This window comes from Triplophysa rosa, linkage group LG11, assembly GCF_024868665.1.
Source record: "Triplophysa rosa linkage group LG11, Trosa_1v2, whole genome shotgun sequence".
Classification (NCBI taxonomy): Eukaryota; Metazoa; Chordata; class Actinopteri; order Cypriniformes; family Nemacheilidae; genus Triplophysa; species Triplophysa rosa.
The window spans coordinates 15010789-15029055 of record NC_079900.1 but is presented as its reverse complement, the minus strand read 5'-3'; the positions used below and the strand labels follow the sequence as shown (position 1 = coordinate 15029055).

Sequence of the window (18267 nt, the reverse complement as noted above, 5' to 3'; positions counted from 1 at the left end):
CTGGGAGAGATCAAGGCCGGCAGTGCAAATCTTTGGTTAAAAAGTGGGGCCATTCCAACCATTAAAACTTCGCTGGCGCTTCAGATTCGCAGCCTGTTAGTATATTTTTATTGTAAAAGACTTTGTTACGGACTAACGCGAGTTGAGTTTGTCGTGTGTTTGTGGTCTGCAAATGCAGACACGCGCGCAACGTGAAAAAACACAACATAAGTCCTAATAATCAGTAATTATGTTCCAACTAGAGGCAACAAATGTCGTGTTTATAATGTCTTTTTATATTTAGTATTTATTTTGGGGTTATTGTCTTTGTTGAGTCGTGACGAGACGTGGCGTAACACTGGTTGATCAAGAAGGGCCAAAGCGCTCGCGTTATTTATACCATTCCCTGCTGTAATGCGAGCTTGTTTCTATCTCACACAAACTCTGTATGATGTATATGATTGTTTGTTTATAGTCTTTATATCGTCGTATATAAAAGGTAAAACAGTTAGCTATAGTTTTTAACTATTTAACATCATTTTTTTTAATAAAACCTTACCAATCCTTTACATCCTGCTCAAGTTGCGCTGGCAAAGTTGATGTATCGGCTTGATCATCTTCATTTTCCGTATCAGATTCGGGCTCGAATTGATGTAAGGAAGTACCGATGACATTTTATCACCTGTCAGTACAATTGCGTGGGAACATGATGTTCCGAATATGGTAAGAGGCGTTACATTTCCGTGAAACGCTTGCAGTATTCGACCAATCACTACGCACTGGTTAACTGGCCAATCATAGCACACCTTGCTTTTCAGAGCGATGAGCTTTGTAAAAAATCAGCGCGTTTCAGAGAGGCGGAGCAAAGAGGAGATACAAACATGCACGGTATGTGGAAAATACAGCGTTTTTGAACCTTAAATCCTGTATACACATTGCATTCCATCTAAAACAAACGATAATAGTTGTTTTAGCCATGTCATATCACCCCTTTAAATAATAAAGGGATAGTTCACCCAAAAATGAAAATTCTGTCATCATTTACTCACCCTCTTGTAATTTTGAACCTGTATGACTATCTTTCTGCAGAACACAAAATAAGATATAAAAAAAATGTTGGTAACCAAACAATGGTGGTACCCATTGACTTGCATTGGTTTTGTGTCCATACAATATAAGTGAATGGTTACTGCTGCTCTTCGGTTACCAACATTTTTCGAAATATCTTTTTTTCCAAAATAAACTCATGCAGGTTTGAAATGACAAGAGGGTGAGTAAACCGAATAAAAAAACACTTTTCACACTGATTCAGACACACATTCTGTTCATTCTGAATTGCTCATTACTTTTACTAGGCATTTGAATATGTCATTTGCCTGTATGCATAATTGTTTTTAAAATTAAAATAATAATTCACCGTCTCTTTGTGATAGGAAAAGCAAAACGTGAGATTGTAATTGATGGGATTCATGTTTACTTTTTGGTCATACATGAATACCTTGCAGCTAACCTCTAGTGGCCACTGTAAAGCAGACACTTGCTTTTGTATAATAAAACTGAGAAACTAGCTTCACCTGTCTCCAATAGGTGATAAATTGTTTGTTCAGTGTTGCGTTTTGAGAACGTGCATGGGTGTATTTAACATCTGCTGACTAGGATTTTGTGCACTTTGTGTGTTATATTTTAAAACAAAAAGTACCTCCTGTAATCTGTTATTTCAGCAGTGAATTTAACTGAAAATTATTTAAAAAATAAATGGGTGATATTCAAGAGTGAATCATTTTCTGTGAATAAACTTCCTCCCTCTAGTAGCCTATCAGGAAAAACGTTTTATTTACACTTGATTTTTACTTGTAATCGTGTGTAAATGGGTGTAATGCCTGTGTGTGTTAGACCAGTCTTTTGAAATCATTATGCATCAGCATTCTGTTTTCTCACTTTCACTCATTCGCTGTCTTTCTCTTCTGCTGCCTCATAATTCATTATTCCACCTCCTCCTGTCTCTTCCCTCCATATGCTCCTGATGGGCTCCCAGGCAGGCAGATCAACTCCCTAATGGCAGCGTGTGCATCACTGTGGGTAAAGCAATGGCCAGGAGGGAAATGGGAAGTGAGGTATTAGAGCATGTAGGTTTACGGTGCTAAACCTACTACAGTTTGTTGGTGTTTCACTATAAATTTCATAGCTTTTCATTTTATATAATAATATGTTGGTCACAATTTTCTTCTCTATCCAAAATGTCACGTCTTCTGTATTCACTGCATGGCCACCTGTTTCATCAGGTCTGTTTTGATTGGACGCAGCGGCTGTAACTCATTTGACTTAAAATGTGTTCTTATATTCTCTACAGATCCAAAAGCAGTGAATTGTCTATGTTTTGATCGTTCTGAATCAGATCTGAACAAAGTCTTTGACCAATACAATTTTCTCCGTTATTTTAATAGAGGCTCTGTTCTCTCATCTGATAAATTGTATGTTCTCATGGGTAGGTCACAAATATACCGTAAATGTGTCCTGTGGTGTAACATAGGAAAAATTAAAAAAACAAACTGTTAATAATATTTACAGTATATTTACAAAATAGTATTTACTGTATATTTATCATATAAAATAGCATAAGATCTTCATTGTTTGTTTGTTTTCAAAAATGTAGCTGTCACACTATAGGACACATTTCTTCTATAATTTGTCAAATACCATAGAATAAAATATTCTGGGGACCATCAACCTTGTGAAGATGATCAAAAATGGTGGTGCTGCCTGGCAACTCGTAAAAAAACTGCCAGGAAAGGTTATCATGTTGATATTGCCACTAAAATGCTTTAAACATTTCCATATTTTTAATGACTTTGTGGCTTTTAATTCAATGTTTTAAGAGACTGTAAAAGAACTTGTCTTTTGGCTGCAAAATCTGTTTGTAGTGATGTGAAACTGACACCAAAGTTATGTAGTTCTGTTCTAATTTCTTGAATTTCTGATCCTGCAAGAATACAGTGTCATTTCTTGTGCACCGCAGCATTCTGTCAGAAACCTCCATGGTTATTGCATACAAGCACACATTTCATGAACGAATGAACATGGGGGTGAATAAATGAGGACAACATTTTTATTTTTGGAGTAACTATTCCTCAGTTGCAAAATAAGCAAACGTTAACTTGTTTGCCAACTTCACAAAACCATAAAGCATTGTTCAAATTGTGTATTTCTCACACATTGCCTTTATACACATAAACCTTCCTAACATTGTTTCATTTGTTAGCTGTCATTCTCCCTCTCTCGCGTGCTGTAAATATCCTTGTTCTCTTTTTTGAAAAGGTCTTGCTAACACATTATTTTGCATTGATTTTGCCTGTCGGAATAATTCTACCTTTAGTTTCTCTGATGGATGGTCTTTAGAGTGTTTTCTCTCTCTCTCTCTCTCTCTCTCCGCCTGCATACTTACCTGCTTTAACACAACAAAAGGGTCAACTCTGTGTGCTGAATATATCTGCTTCCCTGGACATGTCAAATCAATGTCTTTAAAACAACATTATCCTCCAGTTTAAACTCAAGACAATTATTCAGCTTGCTTGCTAATCATGGGAATTGAACAATGGTCGTTTTCTTCGAATCATTGCTTGTAATGTGGATGTTTGGTTATATTGCAGTAATAAGACCAATGGGGTCCTCTGAGGGGTACACACAGGCATACTTTGGTAGTTGTACAGCTCTGAACAAAAATGTGTGTTCTGTATCCCTCACAATGTAAATATACCATAGTTCCTACAGGTTTTCACATCAACATGCCTTAATTCTTGCTATTCTAGATCAACCTCCCAGTTTGTTCAGAGGTTGCTCTTTCATTACACAGAAGTTTCATTGAAGTACCTACTGTATCAATGTTGTCGTGGATGATTTTCCTAAAATTGTGCCACAGAAATAGGAATAGATACAAATGAGACGCTAATAGTACAGAGCTGTAAAATTAATGTAGATTGCTTTCAAGTCAAGCAACATGCAACAAACAGCAACTCTAACACAATTCTATCACTTAATTGTACACCCAGTTACAGTCAACCGAAAACATTTTACCAGCTTGCCTTTGCTTATTTCTAATGCCAACACACTTTAGTTGGATTGTCAGGGTATATTCCCTAGAGCAAGTATCACGGTAAATCCGTATCCGTTCTGTCTGCCCTTCATCAGGCCACTCTGTGAAAGGTAATGCTGCTTCTCCAGAGATTGTACGCTATTAAAGTATTCAATGCTAACAACATTAACCGCAAGGTCATTCAATTTAGCTGCTCCTCAGGAGCTCGTCTGGTGTCTATTATGAAGCACAGCCCTAGTGTTTGTTTAAAGTGTCAGCTATGCTTCATAAAATGCATGCTTCATTGGATGGTAATCATGTTTTTAGCCCTAAGCTCGCCGAAAGGGGGCAAAGGGGCAGCGGAGAGACCTTCGTGACAGTCATTGAAGGGTATTTCAGTCCGTTGAGGTGAACAGAACTGAGAAAATAGTATGACGTTTCTCATAGGGTCTGTCTGGGTCATTGTCTAAATGCTGTCTCCACTGGTCACTGTGACATTTAGAAGTTTTAAACTCAATTCTCCTCCGTTTGCCAACCAGAAAGAAGGCTAAACAAAGTGTTCAAGAACACATAAATGAATAAATATATTGCTTACTTCTGTGCAGAGACCTGCAGCTGTCAGCTGTATATTAATCCACAGTTGCAGTTTTGTTGGGTTTCTGTGATTTGGCCTCGGGGTTTGTGTCGAGTTTTCCATCACCTGGGATAGAGTGTTTATTCCGCTAAAATTTGCAGGAACTCTATGAACATTTTATTACTAAAATTGCTCCACACAAATGATCCGGACCTGATATCTTCTGCCTGGGTGATAGGCTGGAAACTTTTCTGTCTACCTCACCACACACAAACAAATTCACACACATATATAAATTCAATTCCAAGATGTTTATTTATTCGGTTTTTTACTGTTTCACCCATGAACGGTTGGAAAGTTAAAATCTGTCAGAGGTTGGATTTTGGGACGCGTAGCGAGTAAACAGTTGATGCGCTGTAGCTCGGATGGTTGATCAAATTTTAATGCGTGTGTGTTTGTATTTGTGTTCAGGGGCTGTAAGGAAACTGACAGTGAAACTCACAAACACATGGCAGGAGATTTTTCAGGAGTTTGTAGGAACTTTTTTATATTTCAGATTTTGGGGATGTTTACAGAAACGTTCTGCACATATTACAAAACACACATATACACACCAGAATAATGTCAGCTTTTCTGTGTTTTATGAACAGCATCCAGAGGCGTTACATCTCAGTGTCAATTTTTTGTAATATTGATTGTCTTTATTCCTTTGCGTAATACAGAGGAGAGAGATGATTTGGGAATCAATTCTTGCCGGCAGCACCAAAGCCTATTATCATACGTGTATGTAAGAGAGATAGAATGGCATGATTAACTCCGGCTGATGTTTTGTTTTGCTTTCTTTCAGCTAATGCTGGGGCCTGCTTTCCAAAGCAAGGTAACCGCACCCCTCCCCTCATGTTAGAAATTCAGAGCCACTCGCTGGCCCTTCACTGATATTGTCACTTGTATGTCAAGGTCCTGTCTCGTGCATACTGCTCAGACATAATGAATGAGTTTTTGTGTTGTCATGTCGCAGTTGTGATGCTGTGCTGATGTACAAGCTTAGCTTAAGTAAGAGAGACGATGAGTGATTGCAAAGAGAATCAGATCTAAACGTGCATTCAAGTTCTCTTCTGGTACTCCGAGGCAGTTTAGGATGTGTGTGCATCAACGTGCACCTGTCAGAAGTTACTTGCCCCTCAGATTTTTGAGCTTTTTTGAGATTTTGAATATAATCATTTAGTTATTTAAATTGTTATTTAAAGGAATAGTTTCAATATTTTAATTAAGTTTTCTCATGTTTCAAAATGAGCATGACTTTCTATCCTCAGTGAAACACAAAATGACTTATTTATAGTACAGTGTCCAGCTGCTTCTTTCCATACAATGAATGTAAGGCTGTAATATCAAATATTCCTTTCAGGGTTATCGTGGCCAAAGAATTCATGATGGCGATATTATCACGGTGTCTACACTGTCTATCACAATATATTTTTAAAGAAATCAATGACGCTATCAGTCAAATTCATCTTTAATTTTATTCTATGTTTTTGTCCTTTACTTGGTCAATGAAACACGTTTAAAATACAAATGTATGAAGCCTGAAAAAGAGTTTGTAACAATTGTGACTCTCAAGGCAAACATTTAACGTGATATCTATAATCATGGTTTTGATATCAGTTATCGCAGAAACTATATTGTAAAACCCCAAAATGTGAATGAAGACTACAGCAGATTTTCAAGGCAAGACAAGCTTTGTATCATCAGATTACGTGAAAAATAGATCATATATTAATGCATACAGCTGCAGAAACAATTTTCATTTAGGCAGCATTTATAGATGTATTGTAGTCATTCTAGTCCAGTGTCTGTTGAATTTCAACAAAATCAAACCTCAGGAGTGACATAAAGTCATCCAACAGCAAGGTGAAAGACTGACAGCATGACAAGACACATAAAAACTGTGATAAAAAGTTTAAAATCAAATTTTAAACATTTCCTTAATATATTGCTTACAAGTGAATATGAACTTGCTTTCTTTGCCGTATTGGAGGTCTGAAAAAATACAGAGCATCTTTTCTGTTATTTTGACCTGTTTCTCCCGTTTTTATTTTATGCAAATAAAATGCATAAATACATTTACATTAGCTTTTTATGCTTTAGGGGCTGTGTCCACCAAGGCGTTTCTGCCGGCGTACGGCGTGTTTTTTCAATCGTTTTCAATAGAAACGCTGCGTTTTTTTTTTAAAGCCGGCGCTCACATTTTTGTGCACTCGGCATATCATAGTAACCAACGCAACTCCGCTAGGAAAAAAACGCCGGTACCTGGCGTTTTCAGTCGCGTAAAAGCGCCTCGGTGGATCTGGAGCTTTATTGCATAAAGCTCATGACCTTTTTTCTGTGGAACATAAAAATAGTCATTATCAAATGGTATAGGTAACGCATGATTTAGATAAAAAACTGTACATAAGACTAGGATTTAAACTCGGGTCCTTTTACACATAAAACTATATCACTACACTAGCTTGTGAGCCCAACCCTAACACTAGTTTCAAAAAACGGCAAATTAATAAATAGATGCCCAGCACTCCTAACTTCTGTTGTTATCTGTTTTCAATGACTCTCTCTCACAGCTTGAATAATCGTATGTTTCACATGTGTATGTTTGACTACGCATGGGGAGGTTTGTGTGTTTGTGATCCAGCATGTGTTCTCGGTAAGCACTTTAGGTGACAAAGGCGACATGACAGGCAAAGCGAAATGTAATATCCTACAGAAAAATTTTGGCTCTATGCTTTTCTCTGATCTATAGCTCGGTGCCTTTTTTTTAGTTTCTTCTCTTCCTCTAAACCCGAGATCAATAGCTCTGCAGGGAGCAGCCACTCGCTCCTGTGCCTTTTTCTGTTGTAATAAGTCCAGTATCTCATCCTATTCTCTCTCTCTCTCCCTTTTCTCCATCTCTCTCTTTCTCTCTTCCACCACTTGCTTGTGTCTGTTTGCAAATATGTTTGTGCTGTTGCATGCGTGTGTTGTTGCGCACGTCCGAATGAATGCGTGTGTGTGCTGATGCCACACATTCCTCAACTCTTCATCATCGTCCCCCTTCATCTCTTCTCTCAATCCAGACCCGGAGCGTTCCGGAGGTCACATGATCTCCACCGATGACCTGGAGTACCCGCGCGAGTATCGCACACTGGGAAACAGCACCCGACGCTTCTCCAATGTGGGGCTGGTCCACACCTCCGAGCATCGACACACGGTCATCGCCGCCCAGAGCCTGGAGGCCCTCACCAACCTGCACAAGGCCGACATGGAACGCAAGCGGGATGCCTTCATGGACCACCTGAAGAACAAGTACCCACCGCAGCACTCCCTACCACCCTCTCCATCCCCTTCACACAACAGCATGAGGGGCACGGCCGAGAGGAACGCACGGGAACAGGTATGTACAAGTTTTAGGATGAGCATCAGTCTTGTGCTGAAATATTTCAATTAACCAATCAGATTTAGGTTTGAATGAGTTTGGGAATTTAATAGCCTATTATGTCCCTTTTACTTTAAAGCTACTAAATTCTGTCATCATTTACTTCCAAATCTGTATACATTTCTTTGTTCTGATCAACAGAGAGAAAAATGCTTGTAACCAATTGATGTGTTTCATAAAAATGAGCTCATTGACAAAATATTAAATGCTTTGTATAAGTGTCAACTTCTCAATCAACAATCATTTCCATCTAATTTTAGAGTTAGGATAATGTGAGTGGTATTATTGGTTGAACTTTGTCACTTTCTTACTTTGTCAAACACACAAAGATGTGGTTTTAAAATGATACCCATCAGAAATTCTAAAGGCATCACTGGCGTGTCCATATAGAGCCAACAAATAAACACTTACTATACCCCCCCTTACCCACAGCTTGAGAGAAGCTGTCAAAATGACACACAAACACATTTTGTTCCAGCAGTAGATACTATAAAATCCAGCCGCATGCTGGAGGATAGTGACAGTGCAGTCAGTGCAGTGAATTGGATGTTACGGAAGAAGATGATGTAATGTTGATTTCAAATTTGGATGATGTCATTGTATCAGGCAAACATCAGCCAATCAGCTGTGTGCATGAGAAGCGCAAGAGAGAGACAGGTAACAGGTACGTTTATGCTAAAATCTTTGAAATCTGTTATGCTGATATTTTTAAGCGGAAGTTTTATAGCTTCAGTCTCTAATTATACTCCGTATCCATTTATCACCACATCTCTATATCCCCTCTGGAAATCATTTGTTTTTCGAGCATTTTTTATTTTTCGACACACGGTTTCTAGTGCGCCTACTGTTAACATTGCCAGCTGTTGTCTTAGGCAGCATCCTAACGCTCATGAAGCTCATTACGGAATGATTTTGTACGCCTCATATAGGCAGCAATTCTACGCACTACAAAAATAGACAATCGACTGGTTTTCAGGAATTTGACATTAACTTGTTCCGAAGCTAACGGTGTGATCCCTTTATTTTATAAGCGTAAAATTACATAGCACACACATATTTGAAAATAATCCATTTTTAATAACACTGAAGTGAGAATTAAATTAAAACCTTTATTTATAATTGACATTTCATTTGCTCTCCATATTGGATTTTTTTCTAAGCTTGTCACAGTGCATTATGTATCTTAAAATGCCTTCTCAACTGGCTTAGGAATGGCTGTTTGTTGTCTAATATACAGGTTTGTTTGCTTGCTTAGATTGTCATCACAGTATATACACCAAAATGAAATTTCACCCAGAATGAAAATTCTGTCATCATTTACTCACATTTACTTACCCATGGCTCTCACTGATCCCCAACCGCTTGGACATTCTGCTAGCTGACTCTCTTCGTGATCCACCCAATAATGAAAGCCATGGGTTTATAAAGACGTGTGTGGGGCGCCCTTTTTAAATTGAAATGTGTACCAAAAACCTGTCAAATTTCATCATATTTACCTACAAAACTACATACATTCCACTAGATTTACATAAATAATATAAATAATAAAAATTGCATCATGTTTATTACATACTATATAAAATATTAAAGATAAATTTAAATGTTTTATCTAAATATAAATCATAAATATAAATCCTGAATAATAATGTTACATTTACATGTTAAATCTAAATGTTAAATGCAAAAGTTAAATCTAAATCCTAGATATAAATGTAAATATTATATGTAAATCTTATTCTACATGCATAAATATAAATACTATATTATATATATAATCACATTATAATCTAAATCTAAATGTTAAATCTAATGTTGAGCTAAACATTGAGAGAACATGTACATTTAACCCGCCCTTTGCAGAATTGCGCCAATCAGCGCAAACAGCGATTATAATTTGGTGGTGACATGCAATGGCGCTTAGATTTAAGCGACATGACATTTAGATTTAACATTTAGATTTAGATTATATGCATTTAAAACATTTAGATTTTCTATTTAACATTTAAATATAACATTAAAATTCAGCATTTATATTTACATTAAGGATTTAGATTTCGATAAAACATTTAGATTTAGCTTTAAATCTGGCGAAATTTGACAGGTTTTTGGTACACATTTCATTTTACAAACGGCGCCCCATAGACGTGTGTAAAGTAAACGATGACAGAATCGTCATTCCATTTGTTTTAAAGGGATAGTTCACCCCAAAATAAAAATGAATCATTTACTCACGCTCAGATTGGTCCAAACCTGTATACATTTCTTTGTTCTGCTAAACACAGAGGAAGATATTTGGAAGAATGTCAGTAACCAAACAGGTCTCATTTTTGGGTGAACTATCCCTTTAATGCCCAATGAGCATCTAAATGGAAGAGAAGGAACGAGAGTGGGATCAAATTGAACAGTAAGAGAGAGAGGCAGGGAGGTAGGGTGAGAGACAGGTGGAGTTCATGGTTGCCAAGGCAACGTCGCCCTTATATGGAAACTGGTGATATCATATTGCAAAGGTCAGGCTGGAGCGAGAGAGAAATAGAGAGAGAGCGAACAAGGAAGAAAGAAAGAAAGAAAGTGAGAGAGACGAAGTGTGTGAACAGCGTAAAAGCGGAGGGAGAGTAGAGGAGTGTTCTGGACTATCCTCACCTCTGAAGGAGTGACACAGGAAGACGCAGGATCACAGGGATTCCTCATTTGCTTCTCTGCAGCCTTTGCCGTCGGCACAGCGGAAAAATGGAAAGGGGGAGGGGAGGAAGAGGAGAAGAAGAGATGGAGAGCGGCGATAGATGAGTGCAACGGTGCGCAAACCGGCGGCAGGAGAGTTAATTACGCTCAGCCAGCTTTTCCAGCACTGAAGAGTTAAAACAGGCAGCCAGTAGCCAGCCGATGCTGTAATGAATTAAATAAAGAACGCTGCCGTCGCATGTGCTGGAGAGAGAGAAAGAAAGAGAGACGGCAGGAATAAGAGAATGAGTATTCTGTGCACCTGACAGCCAGCTGCTAACATTGACTGTCTGAAGGCATCTAGCTGGTGTGCATGTGTGTGCTGTGTGCAGGAAGGACTCACACACGCGTGCAGGTGCAGGTGAGATTTGCAATGATGCCTTTATTTGTTTGCTTATTGTAAGCGTGGTTGTCATGGCAACTAGATGCAGATAGTCAAAACCTGTGTTTGTTTTTCGGTAGGTGTGTGTGAGTAAGCTTTAATTTGTTTATTTGTGTGCGGTCGTGTTGCATAGCCAACGGACACGTGTTTGTGAGCTAGCATGTGTGAATTTACGCGTGTGACAGTGAATGTGTACGTACGCCTGCCTGCATGTGCGAGAGAGAGAGAGAGAGAGAACGAGGTGTTTTGCATGCGGATCAGGTGATGTAAAACTCCAGTCGACTCTGCCCTTCTGTCAGCTGACGCTGGATGTAGTCTTGCTGGGCGGACACATGTTTCTCAGGTGGAGACTAATGCTGGTCACAGGACTAGACGCAACAGGGTTTTTACCAGTAACAGGCCTGATTGTTGTGTGTGGCGTTCATGAGGGTGTGTTTTTGACTTTGATTCTGCTGTCCAAGTACACATGGGCTTCTACAGTACAAGCAAATTCCACATCTAGAACAATAATCACACCAGGTTATGCGAGACGGATTGTCATTTATACTTGATCGTAACATTAAATGCATTTCTTGTGACTGATGTGATTGGATCTGTGATTTCACGACTGCACGCATCAGTGAAGTTACAGTAATGTATTATTGCATGTTAGAAAGGAGCTAAGGATTTTGCACACTATTGCTTTGCGCACTATTGGTGCTGTAAACGTGACATTCCTGAAGCGGAACGGTAGATTTTTAGTCCAGTTTCTGTATGAACAAGGATGGATAAGTTTTGCATGTGATGTTAATATCAGACAAACAGAAGCTGGTTTGCACACATTAGCAGGTAATGTTAACTTTTGTTTTGTAGCAACACAATGGATGATTGACAGGCTGGTAGATGCCGTTTGATGTGGTCCAGGATGTATCTGGATGGATTAGTATGTAAAAATAACACAAACAGCATATTCAAAAGCGATGTGGTGACGTGCGTTTTTGTCTCTAGTGTTGTTTGAGTGTAAACAAGGTTTCTATTTCTACAAGTGGTCTGGGTGAACTAAGGAGAGAGGATTGAAATGTGATTGTTAATATATGTCAATAAAGTGAATGTTTTTGTTAGGGCTGTCAAACAATTAATCGCGATTGATCACATCCAGAATTAATTGTGTTTACAAACATATCTGTGTACTGTGCATATTCATTTTATATTTATAAAAACATACACATGCATGTATATAGAAAAATAGAAAAGTTAATAAACATTTATATCTAATTTAAATTATAAATAAATATATACATGTAAATATCTCCTAAATATGTATACCTGTATACGTGTATGAACAAAATGAATATGCACAGTACACAGACATGTTATGTAAACACAAACATTTATTTTGGATACGATTAATCGCGATTACTCGTTTGACAGCCCTCATTTTTATTTTAAACACACAAGGAAAACATTTGTGTAACAAGATACAGCGCTTTAAACATTTTCTCTTTATACTGCACCTATTAACCCTTAGAGGTGCTGTTGCTTTTCTGCTGGCTTAGACAACCAATTACCCCTCATTTGGTGTTGTTTCTTAGCAACTGAGGACGCCGGCCTCACATTGGCCCTTGAAATTCTGCTTGTTAGGGTAATATCTGCAAGACACAGCCCACCGGCTCTGCTGTGCATGAATTCATATATAGCTTCTCAATTATTATCTAATATGATGACATCGGTTAGTTCAGTTATTTATCAAAGGCAACGTCAAAGAGAGAAATTTACGGCCGGATCGTGGCTGTCACATCAAAGTGATTTAGAAGCAGTCGGGTGACTTCGCTGTGTGTTTTAAACATTGGCTGGACACTGTGAAGGGGTGTATTTGTTTTTGTATGTGTATGTCTGTTTCTAACCATTTCTAACCGGTTTCTACTTTCTGTTGAGGGATATCCATGAACTTGCAGTTGAGTTCTATTAAGAGTTGAGTTTTGATTTAGTCTGAAGCAATTGTTTATTGTAAATACATTACTTAAAAAAATAGTTTTATAAATTTAAAGCTTCAAAATGTTTCAAAAACAATTTACATTTTTGGAATTTTACTTCCACTGAAGAGGAAGCCAAGTCACATATATACTGTATATGGTTTGAAACTAATACTGGGGGACATTAATATTGCAATGATGTCCAAAGGTAGGCACTTAAATCTCAGGTTATCCCCCTGGATTCTTTGAGAATTCTTTGTGCAAAAAGCTTGGCTTCATCCTGGCTGTTGTTGAGTAACAGAACACCACCTGGCAGCAGCAGGTCCATCTGCCGATCTGTGGCACCTGACATCAGGTAACCTAGAATAAATCCCTGCAGGTAAAACCCTGCCCCTGAATCTGACCCATTTCTTCCCGGAAGGGTATGGAGCATCGGCCATTAAAAGAGGCAGGGCACGGCAACCAGTTAAACCTGCTCTATAATACAATAAAGACAGGGTCATCTGAGAAGGGCAGGGGAGATTCCCAGAGATCAGTAGCACACAAATACGGACCAAAAGAATTGTTCTTTTTTTGGAGAGAAGATTAACCCTTGTGCGGTGTGTCTGTGTATTGTTTGTTTTGGAGAAGCTACCTTAAAACTGTAGATTTCCAAGCTGTAAAATACTCAAAAGAAGATAATCTACAATCAAGTTTTCCGAGTAAGTAAAGTAGCTTTCTATATTACAAAATAACAAAAATTGTCTGAATGCATTAATAGTGTCAACCTGCTGAGCTGCACATTTGAGCAGAGGAGTTAGGGCGGGGTTTATCGGTTCAGTGAGGTTAGGACAGAAGCCCCCTCCCCTAGGAAGAGCCCCCAAGGTTAGAAAAACAAAGCAGAATGCAACGGTAGCCTACATTGAAAAGGAGACAAGAAGGTGTGTTTTTAATGGATGTAAGCTTCAGTAGGCTAAATGAACTGCTTTTGTGGAAAACCTCTTATCACTTTATAAGTAATTCAAAGCAACTGTTATATGAGCAGTTGCTATCCGATGTATACATCAAACGGCTTATATGGAAGTTATTTAAACGCTGGTCTTGTATAGAGGGAAGTGGCTCACTCGTGTTTGTGCCATTCATCATTGATAATCAAAAGCATGTCTGCAATGTAAAATGTAGCAAAACACTTTGAAACTTAAAGTTAAATCTGGGTAAGTTTCATTTGAAACTCTTTACATGGTGCTAGCTTATCAATTAAGATATTTTCTTTTCTAAATGTATGTACACACGCGCACATGCACGCACATTTCATTACATTATGTAGTCTAGACTTGCACATAAAATATTCAGAGGTCCTGATCCATCAGACATCTACACAAGTTTGTTAGCACTATTTTACACATCCACTGTCTTGTATCAGAAGAATAGTTGTGTTTATGAGGTTTTTTTTAAACCGTGGTGTATGCGTGTTGGTCATGTTTGCCCACACTGTGTGGACCAAATGTCCCCACAAGGATAGTAAATAATAATAGGATGCTTAATAAACATACTAAATAATGCAAAATTGAAATGCAACAAGGTTTTTATGAGGGGTGAAAAAATCATTAGCTCTGTATAACACAACAAATGTCCTTAGAGGAAAATGCCTGTCCAAGCATACAAATTGTTTTAATTATCATCTAAAAAAAAGCACAAGATTTGTGTAAGAGCTGGGTGTAGAAACTATCTTTAGCTAGCTAAGTATTAAAACAATAGTCAAAGGATAGTCCACTAAGATATGTGAGTGTTTGTTCTGCTAAATTTAAGGAAAAATGAGACGCTCAAATGCACATACAATAAGTGCACTCACAGCAATTTTATTCTATTGTATTTTACTTTGTCTTCAGAGGAAGTAAGAGAGACAGTGAGCAACAGTTAGAAAGAGAGACCAAAACGTTTAAGTGACAAGAAACAACATCGAAACAACAGACAGATGAAGTGAGAGAGACTGCGACATCAGTATTACGCTTGCTTGTTGACGTCGCTGACTGTCTGTAAAAGTGAAATTCACAGATGTAATGGCAGCGATAGGTGAGGGCTTTGCAGACACCTGACCCATCTTACTATGATTGATGGGTCTGGGCAGCAGGCCAAGACAGCAGACAGAGGGAATCTTTTTAATTAATTTTTTCTCATTTGCTTCAATCCTGTCAGTTAGTCAGTCTGACAGGGCAGCCGATGGGCAGGTGAGAGAAGAATAAGGATAAAGCCTCCAAATACCTTCATTCAGATGAGTTTAGAAGGCCAACACGTCTGCTCCATGTCATGCCTCACACTGAAGGCATTTCAGTCGGGTCCAAGGTCTTAGACCACATTAAAATCTAGTTAAAACCTAAAATAAAAAAATACACTACTGGTCAAACGGTTTTGGACACTTGAATGAAATGTTTCTCATTGTCTTAAAAAGGTTTTCATCTGAAGGTACTTAAATGTCTGAAATTAATTTTATAGACAAAAATATAATTGTGCAAATATCAACTTTTTTCATTATAAACTAATACAATTTCATTTAATAAAAAATGACTTTAAAATGGATGACTTTGAAAAAAGAGCTGTCAGTAAAAGCACAGAATAGATGGGAACTCCTTTAAGTTTAAAAAGCATTTTGGACGTTTTCTTTTGCTTGAGAAAATGGTGAGAGAACATTTCTGCAAATTTTAGGCAAAATGTGACTACATTGAAGATGATCAATTATGACAAGTTTTATTATTATTTTGTTTTAATAGAAACACAATCCTCATAGTTCCCTTTGTGTTATTCTACAGTTTTGATGAGCTTACTATTTTTCTAAAATGTAAAAAAATTAATAAGTCAGCGAGTAAGTGACCAAAAACTTTTGAACGGTAGTGTATAAAACTAAGGAATAAAGAATAAATATTTAATTTTGCTTTTGGAGCATTGTCAGGTCATGCTGGAACAAAATTGGATTTGTGTGGATGCAGAAGTGGGACATCCTGTACCAAAATCAAACAAATTCTTATTTGTGTACTTAACACCCATTTTATTATCCCTATAAAGTATAAATAAATAATAATAAAACAAACTATTTATAAAATATATTAATTTTATTGACTAATACACTGTCAGAAAAAAACTCGTCCTTTTTGTACCTTAACATGTATGCCATTTTTTTTTTACCTTTGGTACATTATTATACCCGGTACAAAACATTTCACTCTACCTTTAAAGGTACACAATAATTCTTAGGGTACATTTCTATTTTACGAGTGAAACTTGTTTTCCGGCTGCATTGAGTCCATCAAACTAGATGCGGACTTGTGGATGCCGAATCCTGTTATTTACACATGTCAACTGTCTGTTCTGCGTGTCTGAGTGAATGAACTGCACAGTTTAACGCGTGATGCTCATAAATTTGTCTGCGTCTGCGCTGAATGAGGACATGAACTTCACCTCCAGAGTTGCTCTGAGAGTTTATTTCACGAACATGTTATTGTTTGAGTGAAGAAACAGACATAGTAAAAAATAAGTGTCTTCCGACAACCTGCCAAAATAAAAGTCATAGGCTATATATTACTATTTAATAGTAAAAAAAAGAAACTAAAACTAATTTATATAAACTAAATGCATCATGCATAAGCTGAAGTTAGTTGTTTACCTTTGAAATTATTCTTTCTATTTTTATTCATGTTTCTTATTTATATATTTGTATTATATTGCATTTTGAAATTAATATGGCAATGGAATGTACTAAATGGGTTTAGTTTTCACAGTTATTAATGTATGCTATTTCAGCAATAAAAACTTTAATTGTTCTAAAAAGGAAACAGATTAGTTGTTTTACTCATTTTAAGAGACCTGTCTTATTTTCTCTTGTATATTTAGTATTACTTTTTAATAAAGAAAAAGTACTTATTATCCGAATACCCGATTAATCGATGGAAAATCAGTAGAATATTCGATTAGTAAAAGAATCGATAGCTGCAGCCCTAGTTTAGAGATGGTGGCTGTGCATGAGGTGTGACCACACACAGAGATAAACGTCTAAGTAACTCTATCTTTTCTCTCTCTCTCCATAGCAACAGCCAAACTACTGGAGCTTTAAGGTCAGTGTTTTGACTATTTCTGTATGTGTGCGTGCGTGCAACCTTTATGTCGCCAATTTTGTCATTAAGGGGTCATTTTTGTTGCCTGTACTGTATGTACTGTAGTGTATCTCAACATTTGTACGGGATGAGCCTCTGCATCCATTTTGTGTATGTGGGTTTACTTTCTTTAGATGTAAAATTGTTTATATAATTGTAAAATGCAAAAATGAGTCCTCATGTATGTCCTAATTCAGATGTACTGTTCTGTCATGCTGAGAGTGTGTTTAAGTCACTGATACAGTATATGGATCATGCTAGTGATGTGTCATGATCTACCTCACTGGCTCTAAATCTCATTGCTGTCGCCTCTCTCTCTCTCTCTCTCTCTCTCTCTCTCTCTCTCTCTGTGTCTCTGTCTCTTAATCGCTCTCGCTCACATTTCAGTTTTCTTATATACCCATAAAACTCTAAAGTCTTAAGGTGCTTTATAGCTTTGATGCTGTTATAAAGCTCTGTTTGTCTCTATAGCACAACTGTATATAGATTCATGGCCAGTAGGGTATATAATGTTTGCAGCTGGATCTCAGTTCACTCGCCACTGGCAGTTGTGGCAAAGTCAATTTTGGTCCCTGTTTGTGCCGTTTTGTAAATGATAGTGTGTTATATGAAAAAAGTCTATTATATGTAGATGTGATTATGTTGAAGGGTGTCTATAATTGTAAAAGGATACAGGAAGCGGCCTCAGGCTGTGGTAAACAATGTCATAAGTGTGAGACTCTGTAATGTGATTCATTCTGTTCATTTACATTCATTCCCACTCTTATTTACTCACATTACACGCCTGTCAAACGACATGCACATTTATACTCTGTGTATGGCACTGATACGTTTATTCTGAAAAATAAATATAAAAACAGATGCATATATATTTATAAGAATGATGTTTAAGATTTGTATTGGATATAATTTAAGACTTAGGAAGTCGCATATATCATTATAGTGTACTTTAAAGTCTCTCGTACATCAAATTTTTAATATTTCCACTATTAACTATTATTGC

The 18267-nt window shown here is 37.4% G+C and overlaps 1 protein-coding gene across 12 annotated transcripts in view; it reads left to right on the top strand.

Moving 5' to 3' along the window:
* Positions 1-18267, top strand: part of srcin1a (SRC kinase signaling inhibitor 1a) — a 104243-nt gene that overhangs the window by 45775 nt on the left and 40201 nt on the right. For 10 of the 12 annotated variants that reach the window (XM_057346544.1, XM_057346547.1, XM_057346552.1 and 7 more), the window contains 3 exons: positions 5470-5499; positions 7730-8046; positions 17199-17225. In XM_057346544.1, the coding sequence (XP_057202527.1) occupies positions 5470-5499; positions 7730-8046; positions 17199-17225 (374 nt within the window). Of the gene's footprint in view, positions 1-5469; positions 5500-7729; positions 8047-10531; positions 11168-17198; positions 17226-18267 lie in introns of those variants that run through there. The other 2 variants (XM_057346550.1, XM_057346554.1) reach the window with 2 other exon arrangements.